The 27420-nt window shown below is 42.3% G+C and overlaps 1 protein-coding gene across 6 annotated transcripts in view; it reads right to left on the minus strand.

The window, feature by feature from the left end:
• Positions 1-27420, minus strand: part of TTF2 (transcription termination factor 2) — a 58525-nt gene that overhangs the window by 19657 nt on the left and 11448 nt on the right. For all 6 annotated transcript variants that reach the window (XR_014237759.1, XR_014237760.1, XR_014237761.1 and 3 more), the window contains exons 4-20: positions 26156-26222; positions 24339-25340; positions 23623-23737; positions 23101-23283; positions 21124-21251; positions 19791-19872; positions 17843-17962; positions 16105-16255; positions 13724-13829; positions 10588-10769; positions 9724-9877; positions 9305-9396; positions 8400-8482; positions 7863-7996; positions 3969-4139; positions 1574-1632; positions 582-732 (exon numbers count right to left, since the gene is read on the minus strand). Coding sequence is in view for 2 of the 6 variants with exons in the window: in XM_082368870.1 (XP_082224996.1) it covers positions 582-732; positions 1574-1632; positions 3969-4139; positions 7863-7996; positions 8400-8482; positions 9305-9396; positions 9724-9877; positions 10588-10769; positions 13724-13829; positions 16105-16255; positions 17843-17962; positions 19791-19872; positions 21124-21251; positions 23101-23283; positions 23623-23737; positions 24339-25340; positions 26156-26222 (2980 nt within the window). In the remaining 4 variants the exon portion in view is untranslated. The remainder of the gene's footprint in view (positions 1-581; positions 733-1573; positions 1633-3968; positions 4140-7862; positions 7997-8399; positions 8483-9304; positions 9397-9723; positions 9878-10587; positions 10770-13723; positions 13830-16104; positions 16256-17842; positions 17963-19790; positions 19873-21123; positions 21252-23100; positions 23284-23622; positions 23738-24338; positions 25341-26155; positions 26223-27420) is intronic.

The raw sequence follows: 27420 nt of genomic DNA on the forward strand, positions 1-27420 counted from the left end.
GTTTCGAAACTCTGAGATCCTATCTCCCATGCCTCACCTTTGAGAAAATTCTCATTTAACCTTTTTTTGGTGAGTCATTCTCAAAACATTAATTGTGCGCCTGCCGAAATGTATGAATACTACCATTTAGAGCACCAGGGGTGGTTAGCTCAATAAACTTTCCATCAACCGGATTCTGTCTGTTCCATCAGTCCCCCAACCACTGCCATGATTCTCCTGCCATCACTCAACTAGTGCTTTCCAAATTCTCATTATCCATAATTAGATGCCTCTGTTCTCCCACTTCCCTCCGTCTTTCCTCACATCAAGATCCCACCCTTCCTGCCAGGCTTGCCTCCTCCACAGAGAGTCTCTTGATCCTAACCAGTTATGTTCTTACTCTCTTTTTAGCCCTCATAGTTTATTCTCTTAGAGTATTTGCACACTTTGATATGTATCCCCAATAAATGTCGAAGGAATCAAAAACACCTGGAGGGATCAAAGCTATGAATATTTTTGAATCGAGCTATGTTAAAATTTCCTCTGTGTAATTGGGAACAATTTGCTCTTGATTACAGAGCTCTGCTGTGATCAGCTCATACCTGAGGGCCCCTGGAGTTGTTAAATGCCTCCACCAAGTCCATTCTCTGTTTGGGGTTAACAGAGCCATCGATGGTGGAATAAGTCAGTCCATGCCTCTTAAGGTGCAAGGTTACAACCTTCAGCATGCTGGTCCACTGAGAGACGATGACACTGGAAGGAAGGATAAAACAGAAAACCAATGCCCCCGAATTGATGAAACAAATTCATCCGCAGGGCTTTAACGCCTGTTATTCGTACAATTCAGTTATCAAATGTGGACGAGAAAAGGCCTTCTGCTACCTAAGGGTACACACTTCGGTGACACTGTAAGATTACAATATTTCCAGCTATTTCTAGATCCAGTCTACAACTTATTTTGTGCAAAATGAAGTCAGAACAAAGTGGTGGCTAAGCTAAAGTACTGGCTGCAGCCTCTGGTCACCTGGGGCCTAGTGCTTCTCCAGAGGAGGTCCATGCCCCTGCAGAGGGGTAGAGGCCCCCCTTGCCAGTCAGAACCGTAAGCTGCTAGGGCTTCTCTGTTCCCCCCATGCTGTGCTTTCATTAGAGTTTTATGTGTTTAGATCAAAATGTTTCCCATCTACAAATGCACTGAATAGCACACAGTAAAGTCAAACAACGAATGAACCTCCCATAACCACGTCCCCAGCTTAGGAACATCCCCAGCACCATGGGGGCTCCCGGTCTGACCCCACTCTTCTCCCTCCCTCGCCCACCTGTTACTCTCTTGCTTTTCTTGAGATGCTTCTTCTCTGCTCTTAAACACTTCTTCAGATGCTCAGTTTACTCGGATCCTCTAGGGATTGCCTTTTCAACCAGTGCCACAAATATTTTAATTAGAAATCAAAGGGAAGCTGTGCTGTAACCTGAGTGCTTTCTGCTAAGCATGACTCAAGGTCCTTGATATAAAAAGCTAAGATTTATAACTATCCGCAATATTAAATTTTCTAGCGTAATTACAAGCAATGCTTGGATAATGAAATAACACATTTACCTCTTTTGGGACCCTGAATTTCTTCGGATTGCCTCCAATTCTGCCAACAGAGATGAAATCTGGGAAAAGGTGGAATTAACATACGGAGGTTTAAGCCAATCTGCTTTTCTCCACTTTCTGAATTAAAGAATCAGTCTCCTCCACAGCCTCTCGGCTTCTGGTCTTACTCCTGTCTAGTTCCCTTTCCTCTCTGCAGCCAGAGGGCTATTTCCAAAATGTCAGTTTCTTATTTTCCTCCTCTGGCTGAAGCCCCTGCAGTGGCTTCCCGCTGAGAACAAAGCCCAGGCTCCTTACGGTGGCCTCCCAGATCCTTGCTACCCTGCCTTCCACTCACATCTCCAGCCTCAACCCTCACTACGCGCTCTTCAAATGATGCTCGGGCGATACCAACATTCTCCCTCCACTAAGCCATGCTTTGTCTCCTCTTTGTCCATTCTGTTCCCTCTGCCTAGGACAGCCTTACGTGTCAGCTTCTTGGACGTCCTCTCCAATCCCAGGAGCCCACTGCCTACATGCTACTATACCACCTTTTCTTTCTATTATCATGGTCTTTTTCATACTATATATTAATTGCTTATTAGTCATCTCTTGCTTTCATGGCCGGATATGCTCCGAAGAGGCAGAGCCAGCGTATGTCTTGTTCATTTCTGCACCCCTAGCACTCAGCATATTGCTGGACCAGAGAAGATACTATCCTAACATTTGCAGAAGGAGAAAGTGAAAGAGCTTGACCCAGTTTGAGGTCTGCTGCAAAAGATGTTGAAGAAGAGAACCTGTCCAGGCTGAGGAATACTTGCTCAAGCTTCACAAGCTCTCTGGGTATTTACCAAAACTGCTCAGGGCATATTCAAGCCTATGAGGGACCAGGCGATGAGAACACGTGGGCAGGACTCTGGAGAGCAGCTGGGCTCATTCTTCCTGACTGCTAATGTGAATGACCTTTCCAAAGGCTCTAAAGTTCATCCCCAGAATGGCGGAAGAGGACGAAAATTAGACCAAGAATCAGGAGATGTTCTTATTCTGCCATCACAGGGCTGGATCACTTTGGAACTCCCAGTTAAGAGCTCAGCTTCCTCACCAGTAAAAAGGGGCTGAGCCAGAGGAACTGAGGTGCCCTTAGCTCTTCCATTCTATGCCGTCGTGGTGCTAGTGGCAACCTGTGGAGGCCCCCGCGTAAGGCTGCGCTCCCACCTGAACAAACACGCTGATGCCTGGGCAGGAAGACAGTCACAGGACTGTACCATTTTGAATTAGTAGGAAGGAAAAAAGCAGGTACACGAAGTGCCTGGTGTCTTGGCAACTCAAGGTTGTGGAAAGTTCTCGAACTGCCTCATGAAAAACCTGGCGATAGGTATTTTGAAAAAAATGCAGTGGGAGAGCAGGATTCATGGGCTGTGAGCTGGGGCCAAATTCTATTAACATTCTGTATGAGTTTAGGTTTGTGCTACCAAACAAAACTCCCTTCCTCACGTGAAACCACCTTAAGCGGTGTGAACTACGATTACGTTCACATTAAGAAGCCTTGTGAACGATGACCTGAGTATCAGACAAGCTGTTAGGAATACAAATTATTAGGAACATGAATTTTAACCCAATAGCTAACTGAGGGTGCTAGGGCCTGAAGTCCGGCCACATGTGGTGCCCTTCTTATGTTTCTCTCAGTTACTGAGGGTGAAGACCTAGGTAAATATTTTAAAAATCTAATTAAAAGTAATTCTTTGGTAAAACCATTCCCCTGGCAGTGACCTCCTTTCCAGTTACATCTTTTAAAGCCTTTGAAGAGAGGTTGAGGCAGCCTCAGAAAGCAGCAGAGAGGGAACCCAGCCCTCAGGGCAGGCGAGACAATGGGCAGGTTCCAAGCGAGCCAGTGGAGAGGCAGGACACACACCCCGGCCTTCCTCTGATAGAACCCTTCAGTTCTTAAAACATTCAATGAAAACAGAACAGAGTGACTAATGAGGAGAGGCTGGTAGGAAACAAACCCGGCAGATGGAAGCCTCTCAACAAAGCAAAGCAACTGGCGCTCAGACGTATTACACAGTCTCGAGGCTCAGGCCTTCGTTGTTTTCCCAAAACAAACTGCTCACTTGCCTGGGCCCTGTGGCCGGCATACACCTGACAGGCTCCTTCCCCAGGAATCCATGCCAGAAATCTGCCCTGATGCCAGGTCGGCCCAAGCCACTCTCTGAAAGCCCACTATGTGGTAAGACTTCAGTTTTATTCATCAACTCAAACTAGAATTTAAGACTGGAGGGAGAATTTGACCAACCAACATCTAACAGCTCCAGCTCTGCTGTCAAATGGCTGGACTCGCTTGGACAAATGTGGCGCTCTCACTCAGGGAAATGTGTGAGGAGTCAAAGTCTTTCTACTAGAATAGAGGTGATCATACTACCTTGGTGCTCTCTCTCCTGTCGTCAAAAAGCTCCACCTTGAAGCATTTGCCATTAAGGGAAACGGAGGCAGACGGCTCTGAGTTATGGAATTCGGACAAGGTCAAGGCTCTGAGCTGCTCGTCCAGGGAAAGGACCAGGCCTTCACTCTTCAGCTCTTTCGGATCCAGGGCCTGAGCAGAATCAGACAGGGGACAGAGCAGATGGGCGGTTGAGGCAGCAAGGCACGTGACCTGCCAAAGTGCTAACTGTTTAACACAGCACGTGGCAAAGTGTCTCATAATTTACCATCAGTATCTCCTCGGGTAAACCCAGATTAAAATGTAATCTTGCAAGCTTTTTTCACCAGATCAAAAATAAATCAAGGGACTTCTCTGGTGGTGCAGTGGTTAAGAATCCGCCTGCCAATGCAGGGGACACGGGTTCGATCCCTGGTCCGGGAAGATCCCACATGCCGCGGAGCAACTAAGCCCGTGCGCCACAACTACTGAAGCCCGTGTGAGCCTAGAGCCCGTGCTCCGCAACAAGAGAAGCCACTGCAATGAGAAGCTCACGCACTGCAAAGAAGAGTAGCCGCCGCTCGCCATAACTAGAGAAAGCCCATGCGCAGTAACGAAGACCCAACGCAATCAAAAATAATTAAAAAAAAAAAAAAAGGAATCCATTTAATCAATCAATCAATCAATTAAATGATGGAACTTCTTAGAAAATTGCCAGACTGCAAGATCATTCTATTCTCCCCAGCTAGAACAGTACAGTTAATTAAGCTATTGATAATCAAGATGCAATTTACTACCAAAAAAAAGATACATTACTACAGCACCTCAAAAGAATAACATACTTCAATAAAAATTTTTTTAATAAAAGAAAAAATTTTCAAATACCAGGAGTAGTTCTTTTTCTGTTCATAAAAATAACATATGCTCAATTTAGAAAATCTGGAAAAGTTCAGAAGAGTATAAAGAAAGTAAAGAATCCTTGATAACTAAGGAGAAAATAAATTTTAACTGCCAAGAGAAAAAAAAAAAAGAATAACATATTCTTTTTTTTTTTAATTGAAGTATATTTACAGTATTGTGTTAGTTTCTGGTGTACAGCAAAGTGATTCCCTTATACATACATACACTCACACACATATATATTCTCTTTCAGATTCTTTTCCATTAAAGGTTATTACAAGATTTTTTTATTTTGGCTACACCACGTGGCTTGCAGGATCTTGGTTTCCCGACCAGAGATCGAACCCAGGCCCTGGAAGTGAAAGCACCAAGTCCTAACCACTGGAGCGCCAGAGAATTCCCAGGTTATTACGAGATACTGAGTTTAGTTCCCTGTGCTATACAGTAGGTCCTTGTTGTTTACCTATTCAATATATAGTAGTGTGTATATGTTAATCCCAAACTCCTAATTTATCCCTTCCTCACCACCCTCCGCTATCCCGTTTGGTAACCATAAGTTTGTTTTCTATGTTTGTGAGTCTATTTCTGTTTTGTAAATAAGTTCATTTGTATCATTTTTTTAGATTCCACAAATAAGTGATATCATATGATATTTATCTTTGATTACTTAACTTAATATGATAATCTCTAGTCCCATCCATGTTGCTGCAAATGGCATTATTTCATTCTCTTTTTATGACTGAGTAATATTCCATTATATGTATGCATACATATATATACACACACAAGCACCACATCTTCTTTATCCATTCATCTGTTGACAGACATTTAGGTTGTTTCCATGTCTTGGCTATTGTAGATAATGCTGTAATGAATATGAACATTGGGGTGCATATATCTTTTTGAATTAGTTTTCTCCAGATATGTGCCCAGGAGTGGGATTGCTGGATTATATGGTAACTCTATTTTTAGTTTTTTAAGGATCCTCCATACTGTTCTCCAGAGTGGCTGCACGCATTTAGACTCCCACCAACAGTGTAGGAGGGTTCCTTTTTCTCCACACCCTCTCCAGCATTTTGTCAACTTTTAATTTTTTTAATTTTTTTATTTTTTCACACACACACACTGTATTTTATTTTTACAAGAGATAAATAGACTGACACCAAGCAGTGTACATGGATGACCACAACAAAAGCAACAATGATTGCAATTACCAAACATGAAACACACTCATACTATGTCATAATATTGACATTCAGTCCAGTAATCCTCCACTGTAACAGCTCCTTTACTTTGCAGTGAAAATTGATTTGTATATTCTTTGCCTCTGAGTCCTTGTGGCATTTTTTTTTTTTTTAATTCTGACAGAAAGTCACAAAAATTATACTCATCCTCATCAGTTCACTCAGTCCCATGTAATTAATGTGTTTTTTCATCTTGATCTTTTGTTAGCACTTTTATGAGTTCATCAGTTTTTCATTAGAGTTCTGAAAATGCTTATTCATTCAGTTCAGCAGTACAGTCAGTTACCAGAAACCTGTACTTGTCAGAGTCTTTTCCATGAATTTCTTGAAGATGTGTCAACTTTTTAATGATGGCCATTCTGACTGGTGTGAGGTGAGGACCTCATTATGGTTGTGATTGGCATTTCTCTAATAATTAGTGACATTGAGCATCTTTTCATGTGCTTCTTGGCCATCTATATGTCTTTGGTGAAATATCTATTTAGGTCTTCTGCCCATTTTTTGATTGGGTTGTTTTTTTGATATTAAGCTGTATGAGCTGTTTGTATATTTTGGAGATTAATCCCTTGTTGGTAGCATTGTTTGCAAATATTTTCTTCCGTTCTGTGGGTTGTCTTTTCATTTTGTTTATGGTTTCCTTTGCTGTGCAAAAGCTTTTAAGTTTAATTAGGTCCCATTTGTTTATTTTTGCTTTTATTTCCATTTCTCTAGGAGAGATATCCAAAAAAATATTGCTGCGATTTATGTCAGAGTGTTCTACCTATAACATATTCCTCTTAATTACAGATGTGCCTCTATCCAATATCAAGCCAACTTTAAATACCTGAGTGTTCATAACTAGACTTAACACTAGTAGCTAAATAAGCTTTATGACATCCTAAAATACCGAAGTATTCATATATGGCTTCCTTTTTAACAAGATGCCATTTTCTATTCTAAAATAAAGCTTATTCAAACAAACCAGGGACTTCCCTGGTGGTCCAGCGGTTAAGACTCCATGCTCCCAATGCAGGTGGCCCGGGTTTGATCCCTGGTCAGGGAACTAGATCCTGCATGCCGCAACCAAAGATCCCGAATGCTGCAACTAAAGATCCCCACATGCCACAACTAAGAAGATCCCACACCCCGCAACGAAGATCCCGCATGCCGCAAATAAGACCCAGTGCAGGGCTTCCCTGGTGGCGCAGTGGTTGAGAATCTGCCTGCCAATGCATGGGACACGGGTTCGAGCCCTGGTCTGGGAAGATCCCACATGCCGCGGAGCAACTGGGCCCGTGAGCCACAATTACTGAGCCTGCGCGTCTGGAGCCTGTGCTCCGCAACACGAGCGGCCGCGATAGTGAGAGGCCTGCGCACCGCGATGAAGAGTGGCCCCCGCTTGCCACAACTAGAGAAAGCCCTCGCACAGAAACGAAGACCCAACACAGCCATAAATTAATTAATTAATTAATTTTTAAAAAATCTGTTAAAAAAAAAGACCCAGTGCAGCCAATTAATTAATTAATTAATTAAAGAAAAATAATAAAACAAATAACAAAAACTGTTCTCAACATCATGGGAATTATCTCAAGATCAATAAAGGTTAATATAAAATAAAGTAAAATAAAGAGTCTTCTCTTTCCTATCCCACCAGAAAACAAAACACACTCAAACCCCATTTTCCTTGATCCAGCAGACTGGATCCCAGTTTCAGGAGACTGAGGTAGACTTCTCCACAGCCCCTCTGGGGTCCCACACAGGTGGCTTTGCTTACCGACTTCAGCAGAGAAAGATGACAACAACACTGGCGGAGTCTCAGCAACTGTGACAGTATGTGGGCGGTGCTAGATGTCTGCGAGTCTGCTGCCACCGAGAGCCCAGGCCCACTGGACCCAAACTCCTGCGCCACTTCCAAGAAGGAAAACAGACACAGGAAACAGTACAGGGTTTAAAACAGAAATATGGGGAAGAACCGTGAAATAAATGAGGAGATTTTAAACTTCTTTGATCTGAGGTTCAATCATATAGTTTTAGCTCACTTCTCTACCAATTAGAGAAGTACAAAATACTGGTTTTCTTTATAGACCTACTTGTATTTTAATCAAACAGATTTTGAAAATAACTAAAAAGAAGTTTAGATCACCAGGTCTGGTGCTTGCAGGTCAGTAGATTTTACTTTGGTTTGAGGTTCCAAGCTAAGGTCAAGTCTCTGCAATCAAGAATTCATGACCCCTCCCGATTTCTGTAAGTTTACCAAATCTGCGTCCACATTTTCATGGTTTTCTGTATTTATGAGTGTCCCACTGCTTACCTCTACTGAATGGATTATCAAGGTTTCTTCCAGATTGGCTGCCCCCACTTTCATGTCTTTTTAGATAGGACTGCACAGCTGACCTGCCTCAGATTGAAAAAGAAAATGCACATAAAATGGTCGCTAAGACCAAACAGGTTTACAATGGTCACTGTTTAACTGTGTTTGCGGTAGGACCTTGAAAAATATAAAAGCGAACTTGTTAAATGAAGGTAGGCTCACAGCAAGCATTGGGCAAAGGTAATAAAAAATAATTACTTTAAAAGCCAAACCACTTAAAAATGATTAATAAATATTAACAAAGATTAATATCAAATATTAGTATTATATTTAATATCAATTTAATATTAACATGTAATACAGTAACATATTATTAATTAGTATAAGTTAATATACTATTATAATATTTATTAATAAACATAAGGTATACAAAGAGAAAAAACTTATTTACATTGGAAGTGAGAGGTACCAACTAGGAGAGTAGAAATCTGGAATTCAGGGAAGGATAAGAGCTTTAGAGCAAGTGCAAAGGACAGATGACAAGAAGGATTACTGAGCAGTTTTTTAAAAGTTCCAATGAGAGGCTGGGTAACAGGTCAAAGGTCAAAGATATACTTTCCTAATACAGCCCCATGAGGAACAGAAAGACCTGGTGTACAGTGCGCACACCCTAGACCTTCTATGCAAGGAAGCCAATGGAGAACAGGTTCAATATGTATGTGAGACAAAGGTGAGCTGAGGAGAGGTGAGGAGAGAGAAAGGGAGGTTTTTTAAAATAGGAACACAGATATCCAACTTGTCAGTAATACCATAATTACAGTTAGAGGAACCCTGACCCTCGACTCACTCCCAAGCAAGAACAAGAATGAAATAGATGTGAGAAGGTGCTTCTTCACTGCACACACCTTGATCTTGCAAAAAGGACACTATAAACATTCTCTTCATCTTCAGAAAGCTTTAAATGGTGCAACTGAAATTTACGCTGGGGGAGCACCACCTGGAAGAGTAAAAGAAACAAGCAGCTGGGATGAAGTTATACAAATTAACTGAACATTAGGGAGTACACTCCCCAGAGTTGGCACCAGAAATCTAGTCAGGCTCTGGACAGCAGCTCCCACCCTCCCCTGAAAACAGGACTGCTCTAACACACTGCACACAGGACTGCTGTGACACGAGGGGCAGGACAGCAACCCGAGGGCCTCCTCCTAGGAAAATGGGAGACTCAGAGGCTCCTGAAGCAAAGCAGATGGCGGTTCAAGGCAAGTCAAGGACATGGTCGCCCTCCTTCCTGGCCTCCCCCAGGGACATGTGCCAATGGGATTACCAAGGGCTTGCCGGTGGGGTCCAGCTGGTCTTTTGTTCTCCTCAGCAAAAGGCTCTTGGTTAAAATATTTAACCGTTCTTCTCCTTTCTTTGAACCATTGTCAACCTGACTCTTCCACAGACTGAGTTCATCAAATGGAGAACAACGGAGAAATCTTTTTCATTGGAGAAGGATGGAGAATAGGAAAGAAGCATGGGAGGATGGAGGAAAGGTTCAAAGACAGACATAAGGTGAAAAGCAAATCAGATTTTACATGTCATCCAATCATTTGTAAACGTCAATTTCATAGCAAAACTCTGCTAGACAGAGCAAAAGGATCCAAGTCAATAACCACATTATAAAACCACATTACAAAAATGTGAATTTTCCCATTAACAACGTCTATATCGTCACAACAGGACATATAACCAATAGCTAGCATTCATTCCTAAAACTTCAAAGGCTAGTAAAGAAATTCTGTATCCTCTTATGAGCTGACTTGAATTAAAACAAGTATTTTAAAATCAGCCTTCTTTTCTGTTTGCTTCAAATAAATTGTAGTCCTGCCCTCAGGCCATACGTTTTAAAGCAGAAGTAGCCCAAAACATTCCTGGGACTGAAGAAAGTTGACTGTTGTTTCCTTTAATTTAATTGGTCCCTTATTTTTCCATATATAGGGGCTGGATGTCATCAAAGTCCTATATCAGCCAGTCAATCAACAGATTATATCTCATAAATATTAATTCTTCTGCCCTTTAAAGGTTGACAGGCTTGCCATCTGCTACACAAGATAGTCTGGTACACACTGGAGAGATGAGATATGAAATAATTATGAAGGGTTACCGACAGGGTTCACATCTACATAATCCAAAGAGTTTTACTCACTTCAGCAGTGAATACACGTCCAACAAGTTGTTCTGAATGGGGGTTCCAGTGACAGCCCAACGGGCTTGGGCTTGGAGCTTACACACAGCCAAGGAAGTCTGCACTCGGGGATTCTTAACATTGTGAGCTTCATCCAATATGATTCGAGCCCAGACTACTCGAAGCAAAGGTGACGAGATACCCTGGAAGAAACACAGGTGAAATCCAATAAGAGTACGGGAAAACGTGCATGTCATCAAGAAGATAAGGGAAAATAACAAGCAAGTATCGAAGACCCGCTCTAACCTTCAAGTTTGAGGGCTTAGATCAGGTACACTGAAATAAGAATTAAGCTTAAGAAACCAAAAGTGGCTGGACAGCTACATATAAAAGAATGAAATTAGAACACTCTCTAACACCATACACAAAAATAAACTCAAAATGGATTAAAGTCATAAATGTAAGACTGGACACTATAAAACTCTTAGAGGAAAACATAGGCAGAACACTCTCTGACATAAATCTCAGCAAGCTCTTTTTTGATCCACCTCCTAGAGTAATGAAAATAAAAACAAAAATAAACAAATGGGACCTAATGACACTTAAAGAAGCTTTTGCACAGCAAAGGAAACCGTAAACAAAATGAAAAGACAACCCATAGAATGGGAGAAAATATTTACAAACAAAGCGACTGACAAGGGATTAATCTCCAAAATATACAAACAGTTTATGTAGCTCAATATCAAGAAACCAAACAACCCAATCAAAAAACGGCTGGAAGATCTAAATAGACATTTCTCCAAAGAAGACATACAGATGGCCAAGAGGCACATAAAAAGATGCTCAACATCACTAATTATCAGAGAAATGCAAATCAAAACTACAATGAGGTATCACCTCACACCGGTCAGAATGGCCATCATCAAAAAGTCTACAAACAATAAATGCTGGAGAGGGTGTGGAGAAAAGGGAACCCTCCTACACTCTTGGTGGGAATGTAAATTGATACAGCCACTATGGAGAACAGTATGGAGGCCCCTTAAAAAACTAAAAATAGAGTTGCCATATGATCCAGCAATCCTACTCCTGGGCATATACCTGGAGAAAACCATAATTCAAAAAGACACATGCACCACAATGTTCAGTGCAGCACTATTTACAATAGCCAGGACATGGAAGCAGCCTAAATGTCCATCAACAGAGGAATGGATAAAGAAGACGTGGTACATACATAAAAGTCTACTTTTATATATAAAATGCTAAGCCAGACACAAAGAACATTTCCTACCCTTAAGGAGCTCACAATCTAGCAGGGGAGAAAAAATAAAACAAGCATAAAGATCATTACACACAATGTATATATAGTAAATCCCACTGGATAATTCAATACAGGACAGTAGGAATCTAGTTGGTCTTGTTCACTGCAGTATCCCTAATATCTGAAATAGCATCTGGCATGGGGTAGTGTTACAACAAAAGTAGAAATGAGGTTTTTCCTCTCCTGATAACAAGGAAAATAAAGGGAACAATGAACAGGGTGGAGAAGGAGCATTAACTGGTCTGAAAGAGTTAATCAATCCTAGTTTTATTTTAACTGTTGCTAATCTGTAGTGTCTGTAACTAGATTTGTCCTTCCCAAAGCTAACCCCTAACACTCTCTGACTCTGTGTGAATTACATCCTGCACCTAACACCCTCCATCTCCATGTGAATTACATCCTGCACCTGGTGTTCACACTCCCTACACTCTCTTATAGCAAATCACCCCTTGTAGCGTTCTGCATTTCAGAAAGACGGTTGCGGACGGATAACCCAGAGACGAAGAACGGACCCAATTACCAGGTTGCCTGACGCCAGCTGTGACTGTTTTGAAATAATGCAGGAAGAAGAAAAATGCAAGACCTTCACTACTTTGATCCTTATCACCTACCCCAGACTGCGAGTCCCACCTATAAGACTTCTCCTGATTCCCCAGGGATTGGTGGGGGGGTGGGGGGCGCGTTTTTGAGGCGCTGGCCTGCTGTGTTCCCTCTTTGCCTGGCAAAGAATACGACTACCCTTTCTTTTCTCCTCCAAACGCTGTCTCCGTACTTCTATTCGACATCGGTGCACAGAGAGCCAAGATTTTGGCATCAGTAGATACTCAATATTTGGGGAATTAAAGGAGTGTCGTGACATAAGCCAGCACAAGGTGCTAGGAGATGCATTTAACCAGAGGGGGAGGCAAAGCATTCCATTCAGAGGGAGAACAAAGGCACAAGAGCACGACAGATCATGGGTGGAAGTACACTCCTTGGTACAGTTGAGCATGGGGTGCCACTGGGAGGGCTGGGGTGTGGGGGAGGAAGGCCACACAGGCAGAGCAAGACTGTAAAAGGCCTAATATATCATTTAAAGGGATGAGGGTTTTAGCCTCAAAGCTAAGAGGAATTACTGAGGAATCTGAAAAGTTAATCATCTGAGAGAAGGTAGAGTTGGTCATGAGATGGAGAAGCGTTCTAGAGATCTCCCCAAATACAGAAAGCTGTGAATATCCTATTGTACTAAGACTAAAAGCATATGCAAAAGGGTAGTTCTTGGAACAACACTGTATTTTCAGGGGGAAAAAGCCCACAATATTTATGCAATAAAGCCTCTACTCTATGTAACTGAGACTACTCTGGACACAGCAACAAACATTCAGGTTTTTTCCCCTGGTTATCATGTAGCCTCTGGCCCACTGTAGCCTTATTATTTGCAACCCCGTTTCCTGGAAAGTGGAGGAAGGCAGGGAATAATGGCTTCATATGAAAATACTATTCCTAACACGAAATATAAAACACATCCTGAGAATATACCCCCAGAACTCTCAAATAAATACTGTAACAAGTGAAGCTTTCCTTTATTCATGTGATATGACCACCACCACAACTGAAATGTAGTTATTGTTTCTAAAACACAGCAAACTACTGTACCATCTCCACCTTTATTGCTGAGGAGGTTGTCTAGAGTAAAAGAGAAGGGACAGAGGAAAGAACTCTCTGTTTCCACAGATGAAACAGTTCGAATGTTCATGACCTCACGGGAGGGTTCCTTTGCCATCTCTGATGCTGTGAAAAGACTCCTGTTAAACGATCCGCGGTTCCAACCCTACTTCCCTGGCAGCACCCACGCCTCACCTCCACACTGAGGTTTGCACCTGGCATCTCTCCCTCTGGCTTCTTTGTGGGAATCTCCTTGGCCAGAAGGCTGTAGGTAGTGACCACGATGTCATATGTGGAGAGGCTGCAGAGATGTAACACAGAGCAAAAGTTAAACCATCCCGCCACGACCCTGACAACGAGAGACAGAGTTGATTCCTTCACAAAAATGCCTACGGCTGGAAGGACAGACAGCAGAACTCATTAATTCATGTCCTTAATTCACACACACATGACTCTGGAGAGGTAAATTTTATACACCTGGCTTCCTTATTGCTTACCACTGGTCATTTTTACAGATTATTCGCTATAACTAGAACAGCCTCCCTCTTCCCAGCCAAGTCAGGAAAGATCATCTCTGGCGGGGTCATATTAAGCTTGAAGTGATCTGGCAAGAACAGAAAGTCTGGAAGTTAATATTTAGTTAATTTGACATAGATGACACTAAAGTCCCAAGGAAGTAAGAAACCCTCGAAGTACTGTTCATCTTACAGCAATGGTGTTTTCTCCTCCTCATTCTGTAATGGATTTGTGAAAACCCATCCATCTAGCTTTGACATTTGGGCATAAAGATACATGTCGTACACTTTCAGTTTACCTCCCCTATACTCTTTACATGTAAAGATTCTTAATGAAAAGCACAATTCTTTTTCCAAGGAAGCTTAGTATTGTGTACCTGAGAGAACTTCAATAAATACTTTTGATAAAAATGTATTTGGAGAGGCAGCGATGTCTACATGTTGCCTTACTATCATATAAAAATGTATAATTGAGAGTGATTCCAATCAGTCAGCTAGTGCCCTCTGAACATCAAACCCAGTATGATCAAAATGCAAATCATGTAAGATGCAACTGACTTCTAAATAAAAATCTACAGTACTCCATGCCGAAGAAGGCATGCAGGACAGCCATTGCTGCCCTGATACCTTTCGTCTGCTCAAATGACTATCAGTCATGAGAGCTGGTGTGCCCTGAAGACTGAGGGTCACCAACCAAGCTGGCAATTTACCCGTGAGAGACTACTGCCCTGTTCTTTAAGAGAGAAAATATCCAGTATCAGAGGCTGGGGAGAGAGATTACTTAGAAACAGAAACAACTTAGTTCTTGACTAGATCAGCAAGTGTTCAACCCAGACCATCATATCACAATTAAGAACAAAAAACAAGTCCTTTAAAACCGAAAGACAAAGACTAGGACTATAATCACCATTTGGGGAAACATTTTCTTTCCTCCTTCCTGATCATCCCCCTTCAGGAATTCAGTTAGGCTTAATCCTAAACTTTTTTTTTTTTTAATAGATTTTTATTGGAGTATAATTGCTTCACAATACTGTGTTAGTTTCTGTTGTACAACAAAGTGAATCAGCCATATGCATACATATATCCCCTCCCTCTTGAGTCGCCCTCCCACCCTCCCTATCCCACCCCTCTAGGTAACACACCGAGCTGATCTCCCTGTGCTATGCTGCTGCTTCCCACTAGCTATCTATTTTACATTTAATCCTAAACTTTTGAATCTAAAACTTCTTAGATGGTTCACATACGAAAAATACAGCCATAAAAATATAACTAGGCTATAGCAACTAATCATTAACATTATATCAAGATGCTCTGTAAGACTGAGCTGGGTCCATTCACACTAACAGAAAAAGAATGTGAAGTTGGAATCAGAAATTCAGCACTCATGGGCTTCCCTGGTGGCACAGTGGTTAGGAATCTGCCTGCCAATGCAGGGGACACGGGTTCGATCCCTGGCCCAGGAAGATCCCACATGCCACGGAGCAACTAAGCCCGTGCACCACAACTACTGAGCCTGCGCTCTAGAGCCCATGAGCCACAACTCCCGAAGCCCGCGCGCCTAGAGCCTGTGCTCCGCAACAAGAGAAGCCACCGCAACGAGAAGCCCATGCACTACAACGAAGAATAGCCCCCACTCGCTGCAACTAGAGAAAGCCTGTGTGCAGCAAAGGCCCATCACAACCAAAAATAAAATAAATAAAATAAAATAAATAAATTTATAAAAAAAAAAAAAGAAATTCAGCACTCATGAAATAATTGTGACGTATCCCCTTTTACCAGGGGAACGCTGCTGCCCCCTGGCTGACAACTCAGGCATCTCAGGCTAACTCTCACGGCAGCTTGCGGAGGATGGGGACAGGATATAGCAGCAGAACACCATTCTGTCTCGAGATGCATCTCCTAGCACAGGTGAAGGCTGTTTGGTGGTGAGAGTGCCTCTGGTCTTCACAAATACCACTAGCCCTGATTAAATGAAATGTCAGGGAGAGCAAGTAAGGTCAAATGGCCCCTTAAGCCAAGATGCTGAGCACCTCGTACTGACTGCAGTATTTCTGCACTTACGCTTTTGCACGTTGATCCCGGTTTGGCCCATGATAGAGGTAGACTCTTAGTTTGTTGTTGCTCACACATTTCTCCACCTCATTTTTCCAATGATGGATCAGGGAAGCAGGACAGATGATTAGTGTTCCATGGGAAGGGAACTCAGAGGAGTCTTGAGAGGGGAAAAGAAAATCAACACCTCGTTACACTCATTAAATAGTTTTAACTTCTTAAAGGCATTACCTCTTCCCCTTGACTGACATTTATTCCTTCAATCAATATTTTTAACAACTGCTGCTTCTATTTCTACACATAGCTTATACCTTGGAGATATTGCGGGTTTGGATCCAGACCACAGCAATAAAGTGAGTCACACAAACTTTCTGGTTTCCCAGTGCATATAAAAGGTATGTTTACACTACACTATAGTCTGTTAAGTGTGCCATAGCATTATGTTTTTTAAAAAAGGTGCATAGCTTAATTTAAACATACTTCATTGCTTAACAATGCTAACATCATCTGAGCCTCCAGCAACTCGTAATCTTTTTACTGGTGGAGGGTTTGAAGTATTGCAAGAATTACCAAAATGTGACATGGACACATGAAGTGAGCAAATGCTGTTGGAACAATGGTGCCAAAAGGCTTGCTCAACACAGGGTTGACAGAAACCCTCAATTTGTAAAAAACAGTACCTGTGAAGCGCAATAAAGTGAAGTGCAATAAAATGAAGTATGCATGAAGTAGAATAGAAAACGGAAGAAATAATCTTTTAACTCAAAACCATTATTTATTTTCCCCTATAAAAGTGGAAGAGAGAAAGGCTAAAGAGGGCGAGGAAAGTGGGTAGCACACGACTTCGCTTTAAAAACCCAAAAAACCCCAATGTGCTTTCACAGTGGCCAGAATGTAGAAGCTGGATCATTTCCTAACTCATCCTGAGTTGATTCATTACAAGGGAGTATTATTACTTTTCTCTGAAAAGCATAACTTAATTACATTCACATTAAAGTGTAAGTACAAAATTCCCTAGGACAAGCAAACATTACTTTGGAACCAGTTAGTGCCGGAGTATTTGTACCACTGCCCCCCATCCTTTGTGTGTGTGCAGGTGCGCACATGCTGCTACTACACACAGGGACACAGGGTCCAGCTGCAACAGTGGTCACTAGAGGCCCTGACAGCAGATGGCCACAGATTCCTTAACTATCTAACCAACTGAGAAATGTACATGTGTACATGGCAATTTACATGTGGTGTTGGCTCTACATAATATATAGGACCCTTAAGGTACTTACATAGTTATTACATTTTAAAAACAGAGGTTGAAATAAGAGAAATTGTCTAGAATCTGGAAACTTCTGGAAGTTCAGAAACATGGAAAACAGTGTCTGCTATGGTGGCTAAAATCTGAATTTGTCACAGATCTTTCAAAAAATAACATATTAACTAATTTGGATCTATCCCATAGTTATATCCTCAACATTAACAAAAATAATCATTAGGTTTAAACTAAGTTTTCTGGAGCCTTAGCTTTCTCCATAAAATTGTTCCTAATCACAGGTCAAGCTAACCTTATATTAAAAGGAAAAAATGATCACTTCTAGTTAGCGTATTCAGTGTCAGAAATGATACTATAGGAAAGTAGTCTAATGCTAGTTTTCCAATAAATTAAATATGACCAAAGGCATCCTTTCATGGCTGAAAAATTTCCACTCTCCGCTGCCTCACATGATTTAGGAAACAGCAGGCTTTTGAATACCATTTTTGGAAAGCCAAGCCAAACCCGTGGTTTTGTCCTTTTCTTTGTTTTTCTCTTGATTCTTCTGGGTCAGGATGAGTGCAATCATTGTCAGGGTTTTTCCTAACCCCATATCATCCGCTGGAAAATAAAAACACAAATAGGAGAGGTAACTACTTAGGGCAAAGAATCAGCTCAGCTTCAAGAGAAGCAGCCCCGGGCAGACACCAGCCCTGGTCCTCTGCTGTCAGTGCCATTCCAGTCCCCATGCTTTGCCTCCTCTATTGAAGCCTTTGTCTTTCTTATTAAAATGAACGCTAACTCTTGCTATTTATTTTGAGATCTAGGTCAAAGACATTTACTAGGACTTTTGTAAAATTTAAAACTTATTATTTAGATCTTATTCGAGTCTCCGTGTTATATTGTTACTTATCCAATACATTCATCGATATCTCCCTCGGTTTGATGATGTTGCCTAGTCTTATTTATTTCTCTGCAAAAGCAAAAAGGTCCAGTAGATATAGCCTACCACCCACTTTACTACCACACTTTTGGAGTTAGAGTTAACTCAAGACAGTCCTCCATCCCCTTAACTTATTCATCAAAGAAAGTCATAAGTTAGCAGTTCTTGGGTACCATCATTGTGCCGATTACTGAGCTCATCCAATTTACTATTTATACCCTATAAAATATTATTATCCCCTTTTTAACAGTTTAAATACTCATTCTGACGTAAGCAGAAGTAAAATGTCACAGCATGGGCTCTGGTTCAAAGTCTGGTTCTGCCACTGTGCAGAGCTAACAAAGCAGCTGACTACTCTCCTTTGGAAGGCCAGCTTACGAGGCTGGCCCTTGGCTGGCATCTGGAAACTTGGATTTCAGGAGGGGTCCCCCCATTCCCAGACTGGGTAAGAGTGGCTCACTGTGCCTAAACTGCTTGTACCAACAGTACAGTTTATGCTGAACACCTGCTTTCCTTCTGGAATCTCAGTACCTGCCAGCCTGAAGCTGCCTATGTGACCAGCCCCCAGTAAAAACCCTGGGTACCGAATCACTAACAAGCTTTCCTGGTTGGCAACATTTTACATGTGGAAGACTTAAGCACACACTGAGTGACTCCACTGGGACAGGCCTCTGGAACTTGAACCTGGTTTTCCCTGGCCTTTGCCCCAAATGCCTTCTTCCTTTGCTAATTCTGATCTATATCAAATCAAATCGCTCAATTATTATTCAATTTATTTGACTGTAATAAATTACACCCACGAATATGACTATATGCTGTGCATCCTAGCAAATCATCCAACCTGGAGGTGGTCTTGGAGACCCAGACACAGCCACTTACTAGCCATAGTGGACATTTGTCATGCTCTCTGGAAGTTGAGCACCTTGGAAAATTTTAGCGTGACGAGTCTGCAAAGCAGAGCCTGGAAAACTTACTTCCTGCCTCTTCTGCAGCTAAGGCACCGGCAGCATGACCTGGCTCTACAGAGCACTCACACTCACACCAGACTTCGATTCAGATGTGAGTAACTTTAGAAAAGAGGCTCCCTGTGAAACGCTTTCTACAGGAAAGGTTGGAGACGGCAGTGTTTGATTTTGGGGCGGCAGTGCTTTCTTCTACTGCTCGATGGCACAGAGCAGCCATGACGGTTCTTACAGGACACTCCGTTGGTGACTTGGCTTTGGCCATTGCTCCTAGAAGTCCAGCCCGGCCCTCCACATCTCCCAGAGATTCTGTGGGCCACCACAGAATAAATCCTCCCTCTGCTTCATCGGCCAGAGTCGATCTCTACTGCCTGCAACCAAGACCTGACGGATGCTATGGCTGTGTACTCTGGAGCACGTGGCTTAAACTTCCCACACCGCAGTTTCCTCATCTGTCAAATGGAGCATTAGAGTACCTACCCAGAGTTGAGAGGACTGAACGAAGCACTGCATTTGTTGGCTCTTAGCCTAACACCAGACTCACCCAGAATTCCTCCTCGTGGCTTCTGACTTTCCCGCCATAGCAGCCAGGCTAATGCCTGCTTCTGGTGCAGCAGCAAAGGGATCTGACAAAGGTAATGACCGCAAGTTAAGTACCAGTTCCTGATGAGAGGCTATGCTGCAGCCTGGCCACATGGACTCCATACTCTACTTGTTTATTTTCTATAAGTGACCCTCCCAATATCCTAGTTGTCAGATCAGCCGCTCGTTTCTCCCTGAAGTCCTGGACTCCTCCCTCTCGCCACACGTCCTGGTCTGCCCAGGACAGCTGTCACTGACGCCAGTCGTCCAGCATGTCTATCAAGAGCCGCCTCTCTCGCTCTCAAGTGAGAGTCCTGCTTTGTCTGCTTCATCAGCCCAAGTCAGTTTCTACTGTTTGCAGCCAAGACCTCTGACTGGTCACCTGACTTTTACCAGCCATTCCACTGGCTCTTCCTCATTCTCTCTTAAACGTGCCTCTCCTCTTTGTGGGCAATGTCCCAGTCCACAGTGCTAGTCATAAATTGATAGCCCTTTAACTGGGGGCCCACCTTCTAGTCTTTCCTTCCTCCAGTTGATCTTGAACTCTGTGACATAAATAACCTTCACAAAACATCCTTGCTCAAAATTCTACAGTGATGCCATGATATCTCTTGAGCCATTCCAGTCTAAGTTCCTTCACCAAGTCCAGGCTCCACAGCAAGGGACTCTTCCTGCCTAGTTACCTCACCTGCTGCTCCCAGCTCAGGCACTGATGTCACCTGATCATCACTTATGAATACCAATCCCTGTATCTCCCCTCTGAGCACCACTCCCTCCAACTGGAGTATTTGGTTTCTATCCTCTCTCTAGGCTTGCAGTTTCTTTAAGGCACAAATAATACTGCTGACCTAGAGTAACTTTTCCTTTATTTCGAATCCCTTTGTACTTTGCATACTGTCCACAGTACGTGACAATGCACGTTTTCTGTCTTACAGTCATTGTCTAGTTGTCTTACACAGGTTGTACATGCACTTTCACCCCAACTAGTCCACTAAGAGCAGCAATTCCTTTGCAACCTTGTGGCACCTATTGAAGCTCAGTAAATGGATCTGTTACTGCTACAGACATATATAACGGTATGACTTTAAGAAAAAAAAAACTGCGTTGTTTTTTTCTTCTCACTGCTAAACAGAAAAAAAGAAAATACTGCAAGGGAAGCCACTTGAGCATTATCTGTAGAAAAGATATGTCAGAATGGCACTCTGATGGGCACTTTCACAGTAGTTGGTCCCCCTCGTCGTGGGTGCTGGGATACTGTTATAGGACACTCTGCCCTGTGGGCCTTCCCGGCTCACCTTCAACCCAGCCGGATCCTCTGCCACAGCTGTCTCGCCAGGACGTGACTCAAGTGATCGATGCAGCTCATCAATGGCTTCACTTGTGATTTGCCACACTGAGCGAAGGCGATCTTGGCTCATGGGGCCTGCGTACAAATCGAAGTTACCTATAAGTGTTGCGAGTATTACGTCCTGGCCAGAGCTGCAAAAAGGCAATTCATAAAAAAAAAAAAAAAAAAAAAAAAGGCAATTCATTATATGCCAGATGATGGATCTGTATGGACTAAAAATTCTTGCCTCCAGATTCTCCTAGACTCACAGGCTTCATTATCCCTCGTCTCTGTCTGTCTGTTATTTTTTAAAATCACATTATCAAGTGTTCTAACAGAGGACAAAATGAAGTATAATAAAAAAAATAAGATAACCCAGAATATTTTTTTCTCTTTCAGCTTTGAAGAGGTGGCAGGGAAGAAGGTAATACCATGAGAATTTTCAGAAAAAAAAGACCCCTGGGGCTGGATGCAAAGAAGAAAAGCCAGCAATAGAAGAGGTTGAGCAACAGGAAGTCTGCCGAAGTTTAGGCAGACAGAGAGACACAGCCCCTACAGTGTGCGCCCCAGGCTGTCCGCACAGCACCGAGAATGTGATACTTCAGTGCTGGAGCCCACTCATTCTACACAGAGAACTTCTACTGGGGTTCATTAATAAACACAAGCACCTTAGTTGGTTGCAAGTCTAGGGATGAAGTATCCAAATAAGAGACTTCTAAGACAAATAAAAATTAATTATTCACTTAAATGTTAAAATGTTTTTAAATGAAAGGCTATTTTAATGGAATTCTTTCCTAAACATATTACATAACTTCGTACCTTAATAATCCACCATAACTTAATTTCTCTAGGCAACTCCATCACCATGGTGATTACTGAATGACGCTGTCACACAGCAATGTTCTTCAAACAGTCTGGAGTACAGCTATGCTGTGCCACTGGACCAAGTACTTTTTCTTTTTTTTTTTTTTTTAATGGAAGTATAGTTAATTTACAATGTTGTGTTAGTTTCAAGTGTACAGCAAAGTGATTCAGTTACATACATACATATTCTTTATATATATATATTCTTTTTCAGATTCTTTTCCATTATAGGTTATTACAAGATACTGAGTATAGTTCCCTGTGCTATATAGTAGGTTCCTGTTGTTTATCTATTTTATACATATAAGTATGTTTTCTCTGTGCCCTTTTAGAGAGACCTTTGCTTCATCTGGCACCCCGTCTATTCCTTACCCCCTTCTTGACTACTGTTCTTCAACCTTTCTCCCCTCCCTTCCTCCTGTTTTCTTTTTTCTCTCCTTTTCCCTCCCTATATCTCGAGCAGTTCTCAGTTGGGAGAAAACTGGCTTTAGCTTTTCTCCTCGTTGCCAGCCCACTCGAGGTCCTGTGTCCTGGTCAGCAAACCAACCGATCACGTTACATAGTTGAGGCTCTACCTGGGATCTTCATTCTGCAGGTGCCTCTGAATTCATTGTTTTCTGCAGAGTTCAGGATGGAAACACTCATTTAAATCGGGTGGTACTGCTCTCTGTGAGTCTACTGGTCATGGTCACATAGTCCCCTGCTCTGCCTCAGCGCACGCGCACACGCACACGCACACACACACGGAAGGACTATAAACATATCCACTGGCTTGCCTCCCTCATCATGATATGAGTTCAAGTTTTCATTCACAAACATTTACTGGATGACTCCCATACGCCGACCACCGGGCCGACCGATCAAGGACCGTGAACAAGGTCAGTGAACAGGGCAGACACAGTCTCTGCCCTCACAAAGATCTAAATTACACTGTGTATAAACTTAGCTGAGCATCACGAGCTTTATCACACAGGAAACTCAAAATGGTTTCTCCCTTTTCATGGTTACAAAGGTATCTACGAGGCAGCATTTAACTCGTAGGTGTAGCGATTCCCACCAGGGCCAGGCCCTCAGGTCTCACCTCCACAGCACTGATCAGACCCTCCAGCAGCCTCCTGGCGGGCAGCCTTCAGTCCTAGACAACCCAGAGGCTGGAGATCCTGTCCCTGCAGGGGTTTGGGAGGCACCAAGTGGGGAGGGTCAGTGGTCGTTTTGGTGAAGTTACTCTGCTGTGGTACTTGAGTGTTACTCTTCTCATTAGTGCCTGCTCAAAAAACAAGGGAAGAACAGATTACACTTCAGAAAAGTGAAGGAATTCTATGCATGAGGTGAGGTCAAGAGAGGGTGGGATCGCCATGAGCTGGGAAAGGCTTCCGAGAGAGCACAGCATTTAAACCGTTTCTTAAACAATGGGAAAAAGACTTGAGTCCACAGGAAATAGGAGGAAGTTTCTAGAAATCACAGGTGTAACTTATAAAGGAAGCTCAGTAACAGATAACAAGATGAGCAGGTGAATGAGTCAGCCTATTCTTTATCGAAACGCCTCTCGAATGTCTCGTGAAGTTCATGCAAACTGCGGGTTCGGGGGCAGGACCCCTTTTACCTTGCTCTGGGGAGAGGGCCAGGGCACTGAGCGCATCCTCCAGCTCCTGAAGTTGCTTGAACAACTTCTGACCCTTGTCTGGAAGAGCCTGGATGTTCACAGATGCCAGTGTTCTCTGGAAAACAGATCCTATAACGTGGGTCTCTCCTCTCAAGTCATTAGAAAGATAGTCTCAGATTAAAATAGCCTAAAATGCTAAAACTCTGAAATCACGGGCTTTTAACTATATGTGTGAAAACCAGAAACTTTTTTCTTTCTAAACCCAGGCGACTTACCAAGCCTGAAAATATAAACATAGCAAAAGGCAAAAACTAAACATCCACCGCTAAAACCTTTCTCACTTTTTTTTTTTTGAAGCATGGACATATATACACTACCAAACGTAAAACAGATAGCTAGTGGGAAGCAGCCGCATAGCACAGGGAGATCAGCTCGGTTCTTTGTGACCACCTAGAGGGGTGGGATAGGGAGGGTGGGAGGGAGGGAGTCGCAAGAGGGAGGAGATATGGGGACATATGTATATGTATAACTGATTCACTTTGTTATAAAGCAGAAACTAACACACCATTGCAAAGCAATTATACTCCAATAAAGATGTTTAAAAAAAAAAAAAAAACCTTTCTCACGTTAATATATTTAACTTGTTTGTGGCGTCCCTTATCTGCCCACAGCAAGCAATGCTCCAAACTTATAAACAAAACACAGGTCAGTAGTACCTTCTTTTGTTTCAGCTGCGTTGTGAGGTACACACGCTGGGCTGCTGGGTCTGAAGATTCTCCCTTCTTGGAAACGCCTGAGTCAGGAGGAATTTTTCTTTGCACACTCTGACCAGGGCATTTAAGGTTCTCCTTCTTCTGTGAGTCTAGAGTCAAGTCAAAGAGCAAGGGGCTCCCTGGCTTAGAGGAAACAAAAACGACGTCGTCTTCCTCACTGTCACCACCGCGTGTATCGGCATCTCGCCTCTCTCCCTGGGGATGCCCTGCGGCCGGCGGTGCAGGCTGAGCAGCTGGTCCCTTTGGAGCAGGCGTGTCCCGGGCCTCCAGCTGTGCCTGCAAATGGCCCTGGAGCAGACTCTTATGGCGGGTCTGCGTGCTTGGGTCATTCTTTGCCTTTGTTTCTCTAGCCTCCCAGCTCTTGGGGTGCTCCTTGCTGAGGTGTCCCCCTTTCAAGGGCTGGCTTATTGGGTGTTGACTGTGAACAATTCGAGGCAAAGTCTTAGTGTCCTTTTCCCTTGGAGGTTCTGATTCTTTTTGGACAGAATGACTCTCACCATTTGACTTCTCCTGAGATGCAGATGGTCCTCTCAGCTCACTCCCACGGACCTGTTTGGATTTCATCTCAGAAAGGTTTCTTTTGTGCATCCCTTCAACCTCCTTTGCTGCACTATGAAACTCTGTCTTCTCCCCTCGCCGCGTCTCTTGAACAGCAGATTGTTTTTTCTTTACCGCCAGGCCAGATGAGAGATCTTTCTCCGTCCAGCACTTAGATTCAGGCTTCTGTTCCTTCTTTTGATCCAGGAGTGGATCTCCCTTTTCCCTTTGCTTCCTACCAGCTGTCTTTTCCTCATCTTCACCTTTGATGAACTGCTTCCGGAGGGATGGTTCTTGATTCTTGTCAACTAACTTGAACGGGTTTCTCTGCTGGCTGGAAGGATAACGAGATGGCTCAGAGGCATGCCGAGACTTACTGGTTACAGAATGTTCTTTGGAATTAGGATCCTAAAAGACAAAGGAAATCATCTTAATATAAAATATTAAAGCAACCTTAACATCTAGAATACCTTTTTTCAGAGGAAATGGAAACACAGTAAAAGCAGTCCAATTTTTCTGAATGTTCCTGGGAGCATTCCTCCCTCTAGAAAGGACTGCCGAACTCACAAAGTATTCGTTTCTTAACAGTACTTTCAATGCTTGGTTCCTTCTCTGTCCGTGATCACTGCTTTTCCAGGCCTCAAGGAACAGTAGTGACCAAGTCAAAGTGTTTTAATAATAGCAATAGCCACAATGTATACTTTTCATGAAAAACTATTCTCTCAAGACGAACTTTTCCCCAAACCTAAACAGTACCCTATACTTGCTTTGATTTTGGCTTTAGGAAGGTTTCACGGTGCAAATCCAGAATCTTAAGTCCAAGCTATCTCCCTACAAAAACAAGTTTCATGACCTTGCACAGTCTAGCTCCTCATGTACTGGATTTCTGTAGGGTCTCTCCTAATTCTCACATTCTAGAAGCTTATGAATTATACTCAGCTTATACCAACATCAAATAGATATCAGCCTATAAAAACATGCTGAAGTTAGTCAAGTAAGTTTAAATTTTTCCCTAAATAGCAGGATACTAACTATATTTAAGACCCGAATAGTCCTTTGAATTAAGAGTCCCAACAAGGTCTACCATGCTTAAAGAAAAGAACTGTCTTTCAGAGACAGTATAATGAAAACCAGTTTATACTGGACTTCAGGGTCTTTTCAGGTGATCCCACAGATTAAACAATCTTAATAGTCAGGTTTGAAAACAGATGAATAATTCCTACCTGCCATGGGATATTTCCACACCATTGCTTCCCCTCTGCCTTACTTCTAACACATCGGAAGAATAACCTAATGAAGTATAAAACAGAAATAATCAAATTTGTGAAAATACATTAGAACAAGAGATAAATTTGTTTTTAACCCAAGAAAACATCTTACAATTATCTGATACCAGCTTTCAAAGGTCACTTGAAACCAATTACTCTTATATGTACGACATTTTAAAATTCTTTATCTCACAGGATATTTATAAGAGCTAAGAAGTGAAAGGATACAGATGTCATGGTAACCAGAGGATATTCATAGATTTATTCTTTTAACTCTACAGAATGACTGACATGGGAACACTAATCAGCAAGGACTGCTAAAATTAGAAAAAAGGAGATAAACAGACATTATGTGTCCCTAATGGGAAGCCATAATACTTCCCATAAAGTAAAAAACAAACAAACAAACAAAAAAACCAAGCCAAACCAAAACAAATAAAAACTAACCTGAATCTGGTCAAACTTGGATCCAATTACCGAGTTACAGGAAATACAAACAACAGAGGAACACATAAAACTAGACCAGAGGATGTAATCTGCAAACTCTTAACAGTGGGAAATGCTATTAAGATAAACAACTTGATTCCTTCAACAAGTAAATCACAAGGGAGAAAAAAAGATTGGGGGGACCTACTTAAGAGACTTAAAAAACCTATCAATCAACTGCAATCTGTGGACCTTATTTGGATCTTGACTTAAGCAAATGAACAAAAACTACCAAAAAATAAACTATTTATAACATTTATGAATCTACTGGAAATCTGTACTCCAACTGGTTAAAAAAAAAAAAAAAGAGTTCGTATCTTTTAGAGCTACACACTGAAATATTTACAGAAGAAATGACATTATCTGGGATCTGTTTCCAAATATGGCAGGAGTTGGGGGGTGGAGTGGGTAGGGTATATATGGAACAAGATTAGCCATGAATTGGTGACTGTTGACGCTCATGTGCTGTATTATTCTATCCTAATTCTGTATATATTTCCGATCTTCCATTAAGAAAAAAAAGACTATGATCATTGGTGTACAAATATTTATTCAAATCCCTGCTTTCAGTTCTTTTAGATGTGCAGTGTAGGTAGTAGCAGAGTTGTTGGATCATATGGTAGCTCTACATTCCTTTTCATGATTCACAATAGCTACAAGGTGGAAACAACCCAAGTGTCAATCAACCGATGAATAACAAAATATGGTATATACACACAGTGGGATTTATTAAG

The sequence above is a fragment of the Balaenoptera borealis genome (assembly GCF_965194805.1).
Source record: "Balaenoptera borealis genome assembly, chromosome: 1".
Taxonomy (NCBI): Eukaryota; Metazoa; Chordata; class Mammalia; order Artiodactyla; family Balaenopteridae; genus Balaenoptera; species Balaenoptera borealis.